Below are 15,600 nucleotides of genomic sequence, written 5' to 3' on the forward strand. Positions count from 1 at the left end.
GATTTGTGTCTAAATAATCGACATTATGTGGAAACAAACTTCCCCGGTAGGCTATCACTTCAAAATCTAGCATAATTCCTTACAGGTTATAAAATATGTGTTTTTAAAAAAAAATGGAAACAAGTCTAATACATAATGCTACATGTCTTTTAGCAAAAAGGGCAGTCACATTGGACCACGCAAAAATAACTCCGACAAGGCCTGTCTGAGACGTACTGTAACTTCAGTCCGATTATAACTGAATTACTCTGTCATCATAATTGAACCAAAACGGCCTAAAATATGATTTCATTCCAGCCAATAAAGTATAGATTTAGGGAGGTTTTCAATTAACATTTGTCAAGATTAAAAAGATCCTTGGTGCAGCCTTGCAAGAAGACATAATACATAATAAAATATTTGCTTTCAAATGATCATTATCCTGGTTTGGCATCTGTCTGAATGTAACTCTGAGGTAAACGCACAAAATTCACCTGTTAAGATGGGGTCACATTTACCATTGCTTGACGCGATTTTGCGGGGGAGATCCAGTCATTTTAATAGGAATCTGTGTCAGGGTTTTTGCGTGAGGGTAAAAACTGGTCACGCAAATTTAACACGTTGACCAAAAGAGCCGCTTGGTTTGACAGTGACTTCATACACCGCTACACTATATATGATGGCTCTTTTTGCTAAATCTCGCCAATGTGACCCCACATTTATGCAGATGTGCCTCGTGATTAGATTACTGAGGTGAACAGCTAAGGCAAACATTTAGAAAACCATCGTATCTGGATGTAGCCGAATAGATCGTAACGTTAAACATTAAAAGTGCACTCATTAATTTTTTAGGTAATGTTGCATTGGCGGCCCTCTAGTGGTGTGGATACAGCATCACACATTGTTTACAGGCTGTTATGTAGAAATGTAATTTTCAGCCAGAATAGTGTGAAGTTTAGTGATAATAGGTATAGTAGATTGCCTAAATAAATTGAGCGATATTAGCCGGTCCCCTTGCGGTGACCTGCTCCATGTACAGTTAAATAGCTGTTATAAGGCTCACATCTCATGTGATCATGTCATGTTAACATTTTTGTCTCATCTCTTTGTTTCAAATGTTTTGATTAGGGCAACAATGACTGAGTGCACCTTTAAATCTTTCAGATGGACCTCATGCTATGGCGTATGAAGACTGGAGCTCTGGGTTCATGGTAGTAGCAGTCATGAAAAAGAAGCATTCCACATGAAGACATCAGCAAACACAAGGTGCACAAGAGTTGCTATTTACAAATGCTCAGCAGTAATTCAAGTTTCCAGTTTATAAAAAAAGAGACATATATTACCACAAATAAAGCATAATAACAGCATAAACATATTCACACGCAAATGATCCCATGTATATATTTATATGAATGTAAACATATGTACATATGCATACATATATAAATATATATTTCATTTACATTGATGTTTTTAAGTGTCGTTATGTACATTTCAAGGAGGCAGCAGTTCTTCCTCTTTCCTGTATTTTTCATGGGGAATACATTTGAAGGCACACACAAACGCTTACGCACACTCGCACACACACACATTAACTCATACAAATCCAGGTGTACGTTCCGCATACACACATCTAAACGCTCACACAATAGCACTATCACCAGTCAGCATCCTCCTCTATATAGTAATCAGGGGTGGAAGTACCATCAAACAGGCCCGGATCCAAGGACTTGCGTTGCGATTTTCCCCGGGCAAACACTCGAGAAAGTGAGCCGAGACTCATCTTCTCCTTCTTCTTCTTACGCTTCTGGTCCTCGAGGTCCTCCATGGACTGAAGCAAGAACAAGAAAAGGCAGAAACAGCAAGAGAGGAAGGAGAAGAGAGAATAGAAAAGTAATGGTGGACATATGGGGGCAGGTCAGTCATGTGGTTTCATCAGGAATCTCAGGAATATCTGCACTGCCTCATCAGCACAGCTTCAGGGGTCCACACACTCCAAATTTGGTTTATTTGCACTCTCTCATCCTGGATTATGAGATTTTTCTCATGTAGATCTTGGTGTTTCTATAGCTGCCCAGGGTTGTTAATAAGATGCCACCAGTTAGTTTGCTGGTCCTGGCTGATTTAAGCTGGTCTTCCAGCCTGAGCAGTTGAAAAGTATACCCAAAATCCCTCTAAAACCAGTCAACAGACCACAACAACCAGTCTGGAAGACCAGTTAGGACCTGCAAATCTCTTGTTTTTTTCTTCTAACACATGAAGAGCCTATATTTACTATTATAAAATGGATAGTGTGTCCTTGATGATGATTGGTCACAACAACTGACCAATCCACTGTAAGTTGTGCCACAAAACCTGTCCTTTAGTCATGACTATATTTATAGTATAGCAAAGCCCCTTGTGCCTCATGATGTAAGATCGTTGTATTAAAACATTTTGGTACAAAAACTATTAAAAAATCTCAAATGAAAAGGTAAAAAAATTAAAAATTAAAGCTATTTAAAATTGTTTTCACTAATTGAAATAAAGCTGAAATGTTTTTTTTTATATTGGATTGAAAATTTTAACTTAAAACACATAAGCAGAACTTTTGTACTGGATACTAACTGAAATAAATTTAAGTTGAAGTACTAAAATTACAAAAACTAAAAATGAAAACCAAATTAAAGCTAAATAAACAAAATTGTATATATAATAGTATATAAATTAACATATTTAATACTTAATTAACATGCCAAATGTGCAAAGCGTACTCGGTTCAGGCTTGTGGAGCACAGCTAATTCTCACAGGTACAAATTCTCTCTTTTGGTTTATCTGCATTAACTACCATCAAGACAAAACGGGCCCCTGAAGCCATGCTAATGAGCAGCGCAGGGACTGAATATTTGAGAAGAGTGAAGGTGGAGATAAAAACAAGTTGGGAAGGCTGATTACTTGGTCGGGGGTGCCAGGCAGCTCTTACATTGCAGAGGGAGTGAGTCCTGTGGCGGGGGGAGGTGATGTCGCTCGGGGTGGATGAGCGGTCGCCGTCAGCAGCCGAGGCGTCAGAGATGATGGAGGGCTGGCGGGAGTGACAGGGGCTGATCCTCAAAGCAGCTGCGGTGGCAGGAGACGGGTGTGTGAGTTGGCAAAAAGAAGACATTTGGTGTATCTGAGCATGCGGTTGTGTAGGCCTGCACCTTGCCTGTCCGCGGGGTGCGAATGGTACAGGGTCTGTTGACTCTGTCTGATTGCTGCAGTGAGGGGAAGGTCTGCTTGCATCACCCACTCCTGACTGCCGTTCACCACCGGCTCCGATGGCATCGCCAGAGAGTGACGCTTTGGCACGTCTTTAGTGAGAGTGGCCAGAGACTGCTTTGCCTGGGGTACAAAAACAACACACACACACAAACACACCGTATTGCAGAACCATATAAAATTGGGTCTAAAATTGTGAGACCACAAAGTTAAAATGCTTTGATATTTAAATTTAATAAAAAAAAAATGTTAATTACAAATGATGACATCACAGTATAGGCTTAAAAAAAAAAAATTTTAAACAAATATTTGATAATAAATGTATTTTCTATTCATTGAAGAATACTGAAAACAATCATTGTTTCCACAAAAATATTAAGCAGCACAGCTGTTTTCTCGATTGATAATAATAAGCAATGTTTCTTCAGCTGAAAATTCAGCTTTGCCATCACAAGAAAACATTACAGTTTGAAATGTATTCAAATAGAAAATTTTTAATAGTATTTCACAATATTAGTGTTTTTACAGTATTTCTTAATCAAGTAAATGCAGCCTTGGTGAGCATAAGAGACCTCTCTCAAAAAAATGAGAAGATCTTCATCTTCAGAAAAGAGATCTTCATTTTTAATATATATATATATATATATATATATATAATTATTTAAAGTACTGTTAAATATTTTAAAGTACTGTTAAATATCTCCTAATATTACAACATTTAATATTATAAAACCAAAACTTTGATTAATTCCAGGTTTATCTGGAAAAAGAAAGAAATGTTCAATGTGAACTCAGACGTTGGATGCCCCTGTATATCAATAAAGTTGACATTTTTTACCATCTTTCAGTATCTAGATGTTTAAGCTTATAAAACATCTAACCCCTCAGATCGCTCAGGGTGAAAAACAGTGGATTTCAAAATCTCAGTGGGAGTGAAATCATTAGTACGCTTGAGATGGTGTGTGTGTGTGTGTACTGGTGGGGCACAACAGATTACGCAGACAAAGTGAGTAATGATGCTATTACTGCACTGTTGACAGCCATGTGCCTCTTCATGGGGATTTTTGTGTGACTGCATGAGTCCATACGGCTGTTTACACATCGTACTGCCAATCCAGCAAAATGTAAAATTGCACAATGCAGTTGGGGTTCCATGATCCATCTATGGATCTTAACTGATGAATTTAGAGTCGGATATATCTGCAGTCTGAGCCACTGAGACGTAATTTGAGAGCCTCAAATGATAAGAGACGCAAACCGCCAATAGAGAATGAGTTGAGACTAGATAAGAGGTGTAAGTGTTTATGGCATTGTGGGAAGTGGAAGTGTACGTCTGTGAGAAAGACAGATGAAGAGAGATTCTATCTCACCATAGTGAGCTCTGCCTCCAGCTCTTTGATTCTGTTCTCCTTCATGTCTATCTGGGAGCACAGGACGCTGGCTTGTTCTGTGGCCTCTTTGCTCTGCCGGCGCAAGTCCCATTTCTCTCTCTCCAGCATGTCCTTCTCTTTAGCCAGAGCCTTTACCGCATCCTCACTCTCCTGTAGGGACAGCACACAGTCAGCGTCGGTCCGTTATACATGAGTAACATTCATACACGCTCAAGAAACTGACGATCCATTTGTATGACGATCCATACTGTTGAATTAATGTTTACCTATATATTGCACTAAATGCATAAAAATCATCTTACTGATCTTCAGTTAAACAAGTGATAAAAGCAACACAAATAAATAATACAAGCAAAGATATATGATAAATAGTATATTTGACTGACACTCCTGACAAAAGATCATATCAGCCAGTGCTAAATTAATTTTTCTTTGTAAATCTAAAATGATCGAGTGTAACCCTGAACAACAAAAAAAAGATTAAATAATAATTACAGCACGGTAGGTTTAATGTTGGATTGACAGATTTCATTTTTGAAAGATTATGTCAGAAGATGACGCACATAAAGTGTCAGTGGTGAATTTAATGCACAGGTAATGCATGTCACCTTTCTGTGCTGGTCATAGTTTCTGATGAAGTCTCGGAGCTGCTCTTCTCGGCTCTCCAGTGTGCTGTACAGCTGCTGCATCTGGTTCACCAGGTCAGCCTTTTCTGCCTTCAATCGCTTCCGATCGCCCTTCATAGCTATACACAAACATGCACAATCAGATTCATAAATGCAGTAATAATATTCTCTTTTAGCACATCTTACAAGTATATAAAAATCGGAGTATTTCCTAGATCATAACATTTATATTTCATCATTTTTGCAGTGTGGCTGCAACACAAATACAGGCTTTGTGCCCTTGTATGACACGCGTCTGCGGTTTGTCCTCTGACCCCTATCTGTCAAATAAGAGCTGTAGAAATATAAAATGATGCATTACCCTGTGTGTCCGTGTCTTACTTAAAAATAGGCATTCTTTATTGTTGGATTTAAGTCTTTTGTTTTATTATTATCACTAGCATAAATAAAAACTGTGCGTTGTAGTTAAAAATAGTGCAGTGCACTGCTCAAAACAGCCTCCAGGGGGCACCATGCTCCACTAAAAACATCCCGCACGGAAAAAAGACATTTGTGTTGTTTGTTATAAAATAATTAACAGTTAACACAAATGCATTCAAGTTTTAATTTGAGAGGAGTGTGAGGCGTAACACCTCATAACAATTCAATATCTTTTATTAACATTTCATTTAAGAGTGCTCAGGCTTGTTCTCTTGCAGCTTAAACAAAGTAAATCATTTATTTTACTTGAGGCAACTGTCTCTATCCCCCTCAAACTGAAGAAGGCTTCTCATTCCACAGTCAAACCCGTTTTTCCACTATAATTCGAGAGCGTTGACATTCATGAGAACACATGCACCCTGCCACCCATCACTTCTCCCTCTCTAACCCATCTTCTCTTTACTCCACAAGGACCAAAATGAGCCAAATCCGGTTTAGTTTGCTGAAAACTGTGCTTGACGCAGTCTGTCGTGTGTGGAATATTTTTAATAAACTGGCAGGTTGCTTCCAACTCCTGTTTAAGTACTACAGGTGTTACATTACAGACTAAATGACAAGTGTCAAGTAACACAGTTGACCTAGTGTAAAGTGTGTCAAAACTGAGTGCAGGGTGTTCAATGTACAGGAGATCTCTTTTAGAAGTGTTGAAGAAACATTAGATAATATTTTGACGTGATTCCTTTTAGATACTTTGGTGAACACTGTGATATCTGAGACATGTACAGACTAAAATATGATGTCATGGTTTGCTGTATATTGACAGCTGCTGTTCTGTTAATGTAACTCTAGCCTTGAGACACAAAATAATTAACTGTTTAACTGGCTGAAGTTATATGTTAAAGATATTTATTTAAAAACATTAATATAAGAATGTCAATACATTAGATAACAAAATATTAAACAAAACAACACTTGTTTTTAAGACAGCACCAACACGTTTCAGGTGAAACATTTTACAAAAGGAGATTAAATGGAGTGCAAATATAGACTTTCTTCTCAGATTGTTCTCCTGAGAAAAATGCAGGTTATCTAGATTACTAGGACGTCTAGGGTGTCATCTCGTGTGATTCAGAAGAGCTCAACAATGTCTTAAACTGTGCTTAGTATTGTCATGATACCAAAAGTCTGAGATGATTTTAATATGATATATTTCCATTGAGTAAATTATTTGTTATGCTAGCTGCATTCATTTTATCATCATGAAATCGGAAATCATTCTAATATACTGAATAAGAAGAGAATTATATATAAATATTTTCTTTTGATCATCTTAATGCATCCCTGCTGAATAAAAAATAAACATAGTGCTCCAAACTTTTGAGCGCATATAAATTGATCATCACTTTACAGCTAAAACAAAATAGTTGCCATGACACTTTTATACGTCAGCAGCACTTGAGTTTACTGCTGTCATAAACCACATTTCAAAAACCCTCTCTTCACACTCCATTCTGAAAGCACCTCCAGCTCACACTGCAGGAACGCACTGATAAGACACACTTCTGAACGAATGACGTTATATATCAAAACCCAACTCTTTCTTCCAGTGCTTATGTCCTCTGTTTATACAAGTCTCTCAAATACACTAAAAGAGCATTACACACCAGATAAACAGATAGCAGATAAGATAAGCTACACACACACACACATGTCTGGTCTCACACACACACACACACACACACACACACGTCTGGTTTGCTATCCTTGTGGGGACTCTCCATAGGCGTAATGCTTTTTCTACGGTACAGACCGTATATTCTATCTCCCTACACCAACCCTACACCTAAATCTACCCCTCACAGGTAACTTTCTGCATTTTTAGATTTTCAAAAAACTTAATTCTGTGTGATTTATTAGCTTGTTTACCCGTGGGGACCTCAATTTTAAAGTATCTGGTGACAGGTAGAAAAGGCATCTATTATGCTCTCAACTGAAATACACGCCTCACACATACTTGAAAGTTCTCTTTTGATGGCATTTCTTTCATCTTTAAACTGTTTTCCATCCTCTTCACAAACAACATCAGTAATACAGCTTTATACTATGCTTTATACAGAAAGATAAAAAAACATACTATGTAATTTTATAATCATACATTTTATTATTATTATTAGTTTATTAATAGTAATATGTGTGATTATTATAAGATTTCATAAATACATATTACATTTTCTATTAGGGCTGGACGATTGATCGAAAAGTAATCGAAACCGAAATTCAGAACCTCTAATCGACGTAATTTTGTCCACAGTTTTTTTTTTCTTCTTCAGTTTTTTCAATCCTGTTAATACTTTCCCCAGGGTTGCCAGGTCTGCGAAAGAAAACAAGCCCGATTGCTATTCAAAACTAGACCAAAACTACCCAAGTGCGTTTCCCCCCGGAGATTTCCCCTGTCAAAATCGCACTAAGATCGCTTTAATTAAAAAAAAAAAACGGACTAAAAAACTAACCGCGGCAGCAGCCCAAATTGGAAACCCTGACTTTCCCCTTAAAAACATACTACAGCATGTGTAGTCACGTAACTCCATCCGTCAGCGGCATGGAAGCAACATAGAACTGCTTTTTACAGATTTTTAATGTGAAAATATCCTTTTTACATTCAAACTGAAACTTTTTTCATAAGACGTTTTGATTGCAAGAAATGTGTGCTTTGATTTCAATTGTTCGAAATACTATATATAACCATAAATAGTTTGTTTCCTTCAATTATTTTAAAATCACAAAGATAAGAAATGCACAATTTCATTAGAAAAAATATCCCATCTTTAATAGTTTAGCATAACAGAAGCAAATAGAATAATCGTTCATTAATTTTAATCAAGGTAATATGTTCAGTTATTTTGATTTTAGGTCAGATCGTCCAGCTCTATTTTCTTTCTTTCTTTCTTTTTCTTTCTTTCTTTCTTTCTTTCTGTGAAAATACTTGGTGCTGTAATGATGCTCTATGTAACATTTTTGAAGACAAATTAATTTTTACACTTTATTGATTTGTATTGAATTGCAACTTGATACTTGCTACTTGAGTCTATGTAATTGTAACTAGGATAATTTTTTGTAAATAAAAGCTTTTGTAAATTCTTTCTTTCTTGTAAACTAGTCAACCTCACTTATCGACTAGTTACATAGTTGGATGCCCACCATGACCCATCTCTATTACTGAAACAATGATTTTGAGTAAACTCGGGCAGTATTGATGTGTCTAGGGAGAGTGAAGCGCTTCAACAGCACACAGGGGGGATTTCTCTGGTAATCCTGCAATATTGGCTTTGTGATTGGGGTTCAGACCTTGTAAGGCCTCCTTGGCACGTTCCAGCTCCTGCTCTTTCTCCCCCAGCTGCACCTTGAGCTCGGCGGCAGAGAGTGTGTCGGCCGAGCAGCCGCCGTGCGAGTCCTCCAGGTCTTTACTCAACATGTCCTTCATCTGCCTGAGGAGGTGCACCTCCTCCTGCAACTGAGCCACCTCCTCCCTCAGCAACACTGCGGGAGAAATCCAGAGAGACGGCGATAAAGAAATCACTTAGTAACAAGTAGCTCTCAGCAAGTCTTCTGTTTTGATGCTACATATTATTTTTTCCATGTGGCCAGCAGGCTAAGAGGAAACAGCATAATTATGACAAACAAAGAGTGGCTGTTAAGATTTTTTTTATTTCTCACTCTTAAACAATGCTATCTTTCATCCCTTTTTAATCACAGAGAAGCAGATCACATAATAAAAAAGCAGCATTCAGATCTGGAGGGGGTGAGAGACAATTTCTATGCCATTTCCAAGGCTCTTTCATAGAATCAAAGGAGTTAGAGAACAGACACATTAGGAATGAGAGCGAAACCACAGCATCAAGAGCGGGACACAGGCCCACTTAAAGCAAAACAGTGCTAATTTGCAATATATCAACAAATACACAAGCAAAACTGTTAATGCATTGAGAGACGGGAAGCTGAGAGGACAAAAATGTTGCAGAGCCTTTTTTAATGAGCGGAAGAGTGTTGCCTACTTTGCCTTGAATGACAAACAAAAAAAAAAGCAGCCCATATCTCAACCCTGCACAGAGAGTGCCTATAAACCAGAGCAAAGCTGATTGAAGGACTTTCAGAAGCTCATGTGGTGACTTTCTGTTGTCAACATTTCAAGTCTTGTCCCTTTAATGTGGCGGAAATTTACAGAACATCATCGAGTCGCGAAAGTAAGCCGAATTAGCCGAGCTGCCAGTCAGGTGCGCTCTGCCTCTGCTGATATACACTCAGTAAGTGAATAAATTAAACAGAGGCCTTCGTTCAATGTACTCTGCATTACCAGGCAACAGCTGCGACATCAATCTTTTTCAAGGGAAACGAGGGAGCATATCAAGTCATAGAATTCAATTAACTGTAAACTATAATGCACCCACGCTGCAGCCTGGACAATGAAGGCCTGGCTGGGATAAAATAAATCTACAGCACTTATCAAGAGCAATCAATACAGTTAATGAGGTATTTTGCTTGGAGTGCAACACGGTAATGTAGAATTCATCCCACCAGGCATGTCATGGTTTTGTATGTTTTTTTTTCTTTCTGCTTTTGAGTGGCAGTTGCAGTCCTGGGTGCATAAGACACAACAACAACAACAAACACTTCTAAACAAAGTAGCAGTTAATTCTAGAAATGTAAAGGGTTAGTTCACCCCAAAAAGAACATTTTGTCAATAATTACTCACCCTCATGTCGTTCCAAAACCTTAAGACCTTTGTTCATTTTTGGAACACAAGATATTTTGAGTAATTAATGACATCATTTTCATTTTTTGGGGTGAACTATCCCTTTAAAATGTTTTATTCCTTTGCTCAAAAACATAATATACATGTTTTTTTCTGATAATAAATTAATATATATTACTAAAAATGCATGAATAAATATTAATAAAACATTAAATGCATTAATAAATTATTAATAATAAAAAATAAAAACAAATTATTAAAAAACATGTCATTTGTAAAAAACATGTCATTATTTCCATAATTAATCACACCAAATTAATGTGTAAAATCAACAGCCCTTAAATATTTTAATAGTGTGTATATATTTTTATGTAATTTAACAGAGCAGTTTATTAATCAAAGATGTAATTGTTTTGTAAGTTGTATTTAATTGCAGGGTGCATGTGCCAGCTGACTCTGTGTGAGTGCAGTAACCACTGATACCTCACCTCCACTTTAATGTGACATGAGAACACTCGATGAAAGCACTTCCAGATAAAACTGACAATTAAATCACTTAAACCACTAGTGTCGCAATTCGATAGCGGATGTTTGGAAGCGATCCCACTCTTAACGTGCGAGACAGAGAGGGGGCCGGCCGTGAGTAGAGATAGCACCAGGTGCTCCAGGCATTTCTTCAGCAAGCCGTTGACAAGGTGAGCATCTGCAGCACTGCTGATAAGACAGAGACGGGGGCAACCCATTGGTCAGTGCCCACTACCAGGGAGAGCCAAGCAGCCGGGTTTCAACATGGCACAGGAAGCTCCTTTTCCTGGTAAGTGTCATCTTTCATGCTGTCGCGATGGAGACCAAGGCCACTTATTCATTTGTTTAACTCAGCGGAGACTTATTTGGGGCAGTGGGTCCAGCTGTTGTCCTGCTTTGAGCCCCAGCACAAACACAGAGCTTTGGCTTACTACCAGTACTTGTATGAGAACTATGTAGCTTCTGCGCTCTAACAGCAGTTCTGCTGCTCTGTGCCAAACTTGGGCTGAGAGTGCAAAGAGTATGAATCATAAAATTACACATGTATGAATCATAAAAATCATACAAATCCTTCATGTTAAACCACACATTTTGCAGCAAACACACACCAGTGTCAATCTCTGAAAATTCAAAAATCATGGGATAAAAAAGGTTCTCTCAACAACAAACAACATACTAGCCATTGATTGAATCAACACTGATCTCTGAGATGCTGAAATATACAAACAATTCCGTACAGTTTTATTTATTCTTAGTGTTCCCAAGATACAAACAAAGCAGCAGACCACAACACTTCTTGAGGATATAAAAGAGGTTCAGAAAGAAGTCAAATGTTGCGTCAGAGACAAATGTCAGAATAAAAAACAACTCAATGTTTACTACTGCGTGCGATCTGGGAAACTGCACATTTTGACAAGGAATGGCCATTTGCAAAAGGAAATACAGGCACATTACAACCAAAACAAACAATACAACTCAATTAACTTCAATAAAACCTGTGTAAGATAACCCAAACACTGATTTGAGTGAAATTATTTTATAAATCCAGTGTATTATCTAAATGTCCACTAATCATTGTTGTTATTGTTAACCAAAACTAAAACTATTAAAAATTGTCTTTGGTTATTGAAATATAAAAAAAATAAATACAAGATGAAAAACTAAAAAACATAAATTAAAATGATAAATGATACTAAAATGAACTGAAATAAGTACAGTACTAGAATTACCAAAACAGACAAAAAGTTACATAGGTCATTATAGGTATTTTTCACTATGATAACTAAGATGCAAAATAGCGTTTTTATGAAATACAAAAGGAAGCGAGTCCATGGTGTGATACAAGACATAAAGTAGCAGTGGTTTTAGTTACCCAGATGAACGGACTGATGCACAGCATTGACATGAACGATAAAGAATATTAGGAAACATCTGACTGCTGAATTGATCAATCAGAATGAAGTATTTCAGAGAGTATTTATGTAATAAAATAAATTAAGTAAATAGTGTTTATTTGAAGAGGCTGATGAGTCTGCACTCACAGGGTTGTAAGAAATCTCATCAGAACTTCATGAAAGGAGAAAGTGTCTTTGGGTCTTTATGCTCTAAGAACTGAGGTTGATATACACAAAAGCAATCAGGCCCCTAATTCCCCAAAATGCAGTGTTCAATCGATTCGCACTGGTGTCATGTCTCCTTCTCACTTATCATCTCAAGAGCCAAACTAACCGTGCACTTCTTTGCTTTGCAGCCTCAGTGTGAAGACAAATCGAAGAAAAACTAAGTCAAAAAGTAGTTATGGATGAGTCTGTATACAGCACAATAAAGCTACATTTTTCAGCTGGAAAGCTACTAAACTTTATTTTCTAGATTAAATTTTTATCAAGTCTGTTATTCAAACTAGAATCAAGAAGAATCAAATCGATGCAAACCACTAAATACTTGTTTAACTTTAATTCCATCACACTCATAAAAAAGAAAATGATTTAATTTAACAGGCTAGTAAAATCTCAGTCACATTGACGCTGCTGTCTGGTGCCACATAAAACGATGACAATAACCAGCTATATAAACTTTGCAGCGGCAGCAATATTTTCTACTGCATAGATTGTCTTTATCTGACAGTTTTTGGCCTGCGGTTCTGCGGTTTTGTGATAAAGCATTTTGTAAAGGGCTGAACTCCAGAATGCATGTTTCAACGGATCTGCAGACAAGTTCTGATGTATAACCACCTCCATGAAACTCACAAACAACCTGTAAATGTACCTGGGTCCTTAGGCAACTCTAAAAAATGTCCTTAAAAGGAGTTAATCACAGAAAATATAGCACAAGAGGAAAAACTAAGCATTATTTGTAGCACAGAAATCAATCATTGAGTTGGTTCTCTAAAAACAAAGTGCATCTTTACATGAAGTTCTGGGGTCCCGATGGCCCTAAAAGACTTCTAACCCAGATTAGACCACATAAGGTCAATGATGGAGCGGTTGCAGGTGTCTCCAGGCTCTGGCACACTTTCCAAATCTCAAGGGACGGCTGGATTCATGGAATGATCCAGATATTAAAGGGCCATTCTTAACGCAATGGATTTTGCATGCAAAAAGCCTACTGAATAAAAAAGATCCACAGTTTGTGTCAAAAAACAAAGGTTTTACTAATTAAACAATGTACTACAGAAACATTTATTACCATGGATTAACCATGAATCAACTAAGGATTTACTGTGACTGTAAGGCCAAATAATCTATTATTAAAAATGTAAAGCATTTCCTCTAGACATGCTTTTCCAAACTAGCTCTGATATTACTGTCTAAGAGCTCTAAACCCTGAGGTTACATTTTGGGAGTTTTTGGGGAGAGTCCATGACCATGAAGCAGCAGGGGATTTCACTGTGAGCCGCAGTGCTTTTAATCATTGATTAACCTGAGTGAGCAGCATGCTGTGGAGAGTTCAAAAAAACCTCTCGCTCCGAGCCTGTGTGAGTCAGAGAAGGTGAACCGATAAAACACAAAAGAGAATATCATTAAAGTGGATTATTCCAATTCCACACTATTCAATCGCATTCTTAAGGTTCTCTTTGATTTCGGCTTTTTCCTTTGAGATATCATGATCAGTGCAAAGGAATGTTTCATCACATACTTTCTTTTTCACCACTTATTTTTTTTATTTTATCCTTCGGAGCACAAGTTCACAGCAAATACAGGAGCTGTGTGGTATGCATCCCACATGTATGAGAAGCAGTCTTCGGGGAGGTTTGTGTTACAGTGAGTGTAAACCTTTTTGAGGACATTACATGCTTTAAAACCAATGGGAAACCTGGCTTCAGATGTTACAGGTCAGTCTGTAAGGTCTTTGTTCTTTGTAGTTAAAAAAAATCTAAGGAATATTCTGGGTTCAGTGCAGGTTTAGCTCAATTGACAGCACTTGTGGCATAATGTTAATTACCACAATAATTAATTCCATTTGTCCATCTTTTTATTAAAAAATATATTTAAAAAAAATAAGGATTAAAGTGATGCACTTATACTAAAAAAAATGATTCATTGAATTTACTAAATTTTTTTAAGGTAAGTGGTTGCAATCAATTTATTTTAGCTACATTTATATAAACAAATTTAGTTGACTAACTTTCAACTATTTGTTTATTTAAATCATAAATGTAGCTAAAATAAATTGTTTGCAACCACTTACCTTAAAATAATTTAGTATCATTTTTTCACTATAGTGAAAGTGAATGGAGCCTATCTGAAAATGATACTCTCAGATTAAATAGTATTGCTCTAAAACAACATGCGCGTGATTTTAATCTAAAAACTAAAACTGCTGACCATTTGGAGTAAAGTTATATCCAATTTTACAACTTTACCTTAAAATCCTAAAATGCCTGTAAAAATTATTTTAACATCTTAAGAGCTCAAATAAGCTCAAATTTTAAGAGAAGAATTAATGGAAGTTCTTTAATAAAATTATAGGCTGCACATTTTTGGACCCAAAAATTGGCCCCATTTACTTTCATTATAAAGTGTTGTAATGTAACTTTGCTTTTTGCCTTTTCTACAGAAAATGAGGGACAGGTTAAAATTTTTTTTTTTTTTTAATTAGCATTATGCCACAAAAAAATGGTCAACTGAATTTATTTTATGCTGAACGGGGAATATTTCATCAATCAGGATCTTGATTAGTTTTCTAGTAAAATATGTAAATATTCTTAAAACAAGATTGCAGCAAAATTGTAGAAGCCAGTAAGTCTTGTTTTCAGAACAATTAGGCTTATTTTCTTACCAGTTTGTCTTGTTTCAAGCATGAACCACACTCAACTTTGTTAGATTTATGCTCACAATGAGAAATGAATAAGATAAAGAAGCACAATAAAAGATATACTCTCTGAAGTCTTATCTTATGCAGTTTTGTTTTTCAAGTAAATGTATCTTTGAATTAAGAATGCAAGATCTATAGAGACACACTAATGTGCTAAGCAAAGATTAATGGTCTTCATGGCAAAGTGCACATGCTATAAGCAAGGCAGCTATTGGCGCGTATATTAGAGGTCTGCTACCCGACCTTAATGAATAGCTTCAGGTTCGGGTCGGGCTCGGGTTTAAACTAAAACTATATATGCAGTAGGCTACACTGCTTTCATAGACACACGCACACACATTATTGCACACGACAACG

General features: G+C 36.9%; 1 protein-coding gene across 1 annotated transcript in view; it reads right to left on the minus strand.

Moving 5' to 3' along the window:
• Window positions 1-15,600, minus strand: part of LOC107727805 (kazrin-like) — a 58,272-nt gene that overhangs the window by 5,979 nt on the left and 36,693 nt on the right. The window contains exons 3-8 of the mRNA XM_016537799.1: window positions 9,000-9,191; window positions 5,217-5,353; window positions 4,588-4,758; window positions 3,160-3,340; window positions 2,943-3,076; window positions 1,684-1,810 (exon numbers count right to left, since the gene is read on the minus strand). Of these exons, the coding sequence (XP_016393285.1) occupies window positions 1,684-1,810; window positions 2,943-3,076; window positions 3,160-3,340; window positions 4,588-4,758; window positions 5,217-5,353; window positions 9,000-9,191 (942 nt within the window). The remainder of the gene's footprint in view (window positions 1-1,683; window positions 1,811-2,942; window positions 3,077-3,159; window positions 3,341-4,587; window positions 4,759-5,216; window positions 5,354-8,999; window positions 9,192-15,600) is intronic.

Source organism: Sinocyclocheilus rhinocerous, unplaced genomic scaffold, assembly GCF_001515625.1.
Source record: "Sinocyclocheilus rhinocerous isolate Xijiao unplaced genomic scaffold, SAMN03320098_v1.1 scaffold576, whole genome shotgun sequence".
Classification (NCBI taxonomy): domain Eukaryota; kingdom Metazoa; phylum Chordata; class Actinopteri; order Cypriniformes; family Cyprinidae; genus Sinocyclocheilus; species Sinocyclocheilus rhinocerous.